Source organism: Rhincodon typus, unplaced genomic scaffold (assembly GCF_021869965.1).
Source record: "Rhincodon typus isolate 14 unplaced genomic scaffold, sRhiTyp1.1 hic_rhity00003010, whole genome shotgun sequence".
Lineage (NCBI taxonomy): Eukaryota > Metazoa > Chordata > Chondrichthyes > Orectolobiformes > Rhincodontidae > Rhincodon > Rhincodon typus.
Window position 1 is genome coordinate 8,717 of NW_025968648.1, and position 2,324 is coordinate 11,040.

Sequence of the window (2,324 nt, forward strand, 5' to 3'; positions counted from 1 at the left end):
CTGTGACGGGGTGGGGGAGGGTTACCCTTTAATTAAAGGGGCAGAATGAAAAGGTGTCGGCCCAGGTGTAAATGGCGGATGGGTATCTAAGGCCCTGTCCCTTTTATGGGGGTGGGTTTGGTGGGGGGGTAAATCCCTCCCCCTCTGTCCCTTTGCCGCTCCCAGCCCCCTCCCCTAGATCCCAGGCTCACTCACCCCCGGGACGGCCCGGTACCGGATCCTCCGCCCATCGCCTGCCGCCACCGCCGCCGCCGCCATTTTAAAATCAACAACAACAACCCGCGGGCCGCGGGGACTGAGGGGGGGAAGGCCCGCCCCTTCCCGCACGTGCGGGAACCCACCCACCAGACACGGCACCTCCATTGGGTGGCCGACATGTCCGTCAGCGCGGCCACGGCGCCCATTGGGCCGGTGCCCTGTCCGTTAGTGGCGACGCTGCCTCCCATTGGAGACGGCTGCTCACGCCCCTTCCCCAATTGGGCGTACCACCACTCCAGCTCCAGCGTCGCCATTGGCTGCACGACCAGTCCGTCAGTACAGTCGCGACACCCCCATTGGTAGATCGCCCCGTCGGTTAGGGCCCGCGCTATCACCTCCCCATTGGTGGGAGCTTCACCCGCCTCTTCCCTCAGTTGGGCGGGGCGTCCTACACAGACTGCTTCGCCCATTGGCCAGAGGAACTGCCAGTCAATACGCCTCCGCCTTCTATTGGTCTGCAAGCCCATCGGTTCGTGCAGTCACTCCCCACCCATTGGAGAGGATGGCATCCGCTACTTCCCCCACATGGCCGTCCGCCCCTTCATAATCGTCATCACTATTGGCTTGCTGAAACGTCCGTCACGGCGATCTCGGCTCCTATTGGTCGAGCGCCCTCTCAGTTACCGTCCACGAATCACCTATTGGTGGGGGTATCATCCCCCATTTCCTCACACGTGCGTCCCGCCCTCAGCTTCCCCAAATGGTTCCGCGATCTGTCGGTCACTGTCGGGTAGGGCCTACGCTCACAACCCCTGGAAGGGCGGCAAACGCCCCTGCCCACACAGAGGCGTCCCGCCCCACACCGACCCTATGCTTCCTCAATAGGCTACCCCACCTGCCGGTCGCTGAAGACTTGCCTCCTATTGGTCCGAAGCCCTGCCACTCGAGTGGAAGGTAGCCGCCCTCTCCCACACATCGGTGTCCCGCCCCCTTTACATGCATGTCTAATGACTACGTTACAGTCCCTCACTGGTCCCTCACAGCCTATTGGTCTGCTGTCCTGTCGGTTAGGGAGATCCCTATCCCCTAATGGACGGGACCGACGTTTAATGGGCGTCCCGCCCCCTGGATCTGCACCTCCATTGGCTGCCGCACCGGCCGCCGTCACTACTGTCTCTCCTCCTAATGGTTGGCTGACCTGTCGGTTATGACCCTCCTGCTCCGCCCAACCTGGGGGCAGGTGTCGGCGCTGTCTATCACCCGCCCCTTCCTTCTCCAATGGTCGCTGCAACTGCCCGTCATTGTGGCCTCTCCTCTTATTGGTCAGCTAAACTGTCGGTTGGCGCGTGGTGGCTGTCCGCTCCGCCCCCACGTTGGCGGCGTCTGCACGTTCATCCCGCCCCCTTTATTTGATTGTCCATTGGATACTTCCTCTGTCATTTAGAGCGGCATCCTCTCCCAATGGACCTCCGCCCCACCGGGTAGGGCGGGAACCGTCTACCTCCCGCCCCCTATATCTAATTGTCTATTGGTTGGACCATCTGCCTTTCGGTGTGGGACCACTATCCAATTGGTCCGATAGACTGTCGATCAACGTCCACCGTACTCCGCTTCGACGTGCCCCTGAGGGTTAACCCCGCCCACCCAGCTGCTATTGGCTAGAGGAACTGTCACTCAGAGCTGACTAATCTCCCAATGGTTGGCTAACGTGTATTTTCCCCTATTTGACAGAACTAGCCCGGCCCACCACGGGGACGCATCCCATTGGGTCGCTGACCTGTCAGTCGGAACAGCCGCCTGCCCCCAATTGGTTCGTCGCCCAGTTGGTCAGGTCACTGTCCACGCATTGGACAAGACCCAGGGGTCATAAATGTGCCCTGTACGTTTAACGGCATTCCATTGACTACAGGACATGTCATTCAAAATGTCCTCGTGTCCCATTGGAGCGCGTTCTTCGGGACTGGAGTACCGTCGCATCATCTCTATTGGACAGAACAGCCAGATCCAACATTCTCACATAAGGGTACTGGCACTCTATTGGTGGTGATGGCTACAGTTCATAGTCGGCCATTTCCAATTGGTCCGTGAATCTACGAGCCTCCATAACCCATTGGATGGTACCTCAG

At 59.9% G+C, this 2,324-nt stretch overlaps 1 protein-coding gene across 1 annotated transcript in view; it reads left to right on the top strand.

Moving 5' to 3' along the window:
• Positions 1-783: 783 nt before the first annotated feature.
• Positions 784-2,324, top strand: part of haus4 (HAUS augmin-like complex, subunit 4) — a 7,194-nt gene continuing 5,653 nt past the window's right edge. The window contains exons 1-2 of the mRNA XM_048593521.1: positions 784-988; positions 1,930-2,024. Coding sequence (XP_048449478.1) covers positions 784-988; positions 1,930-2,024 — 300 coding nt within the window. The remainder of the gene's footprint in view (positions 989-1,929; positions 2,025-2,324) is intronic.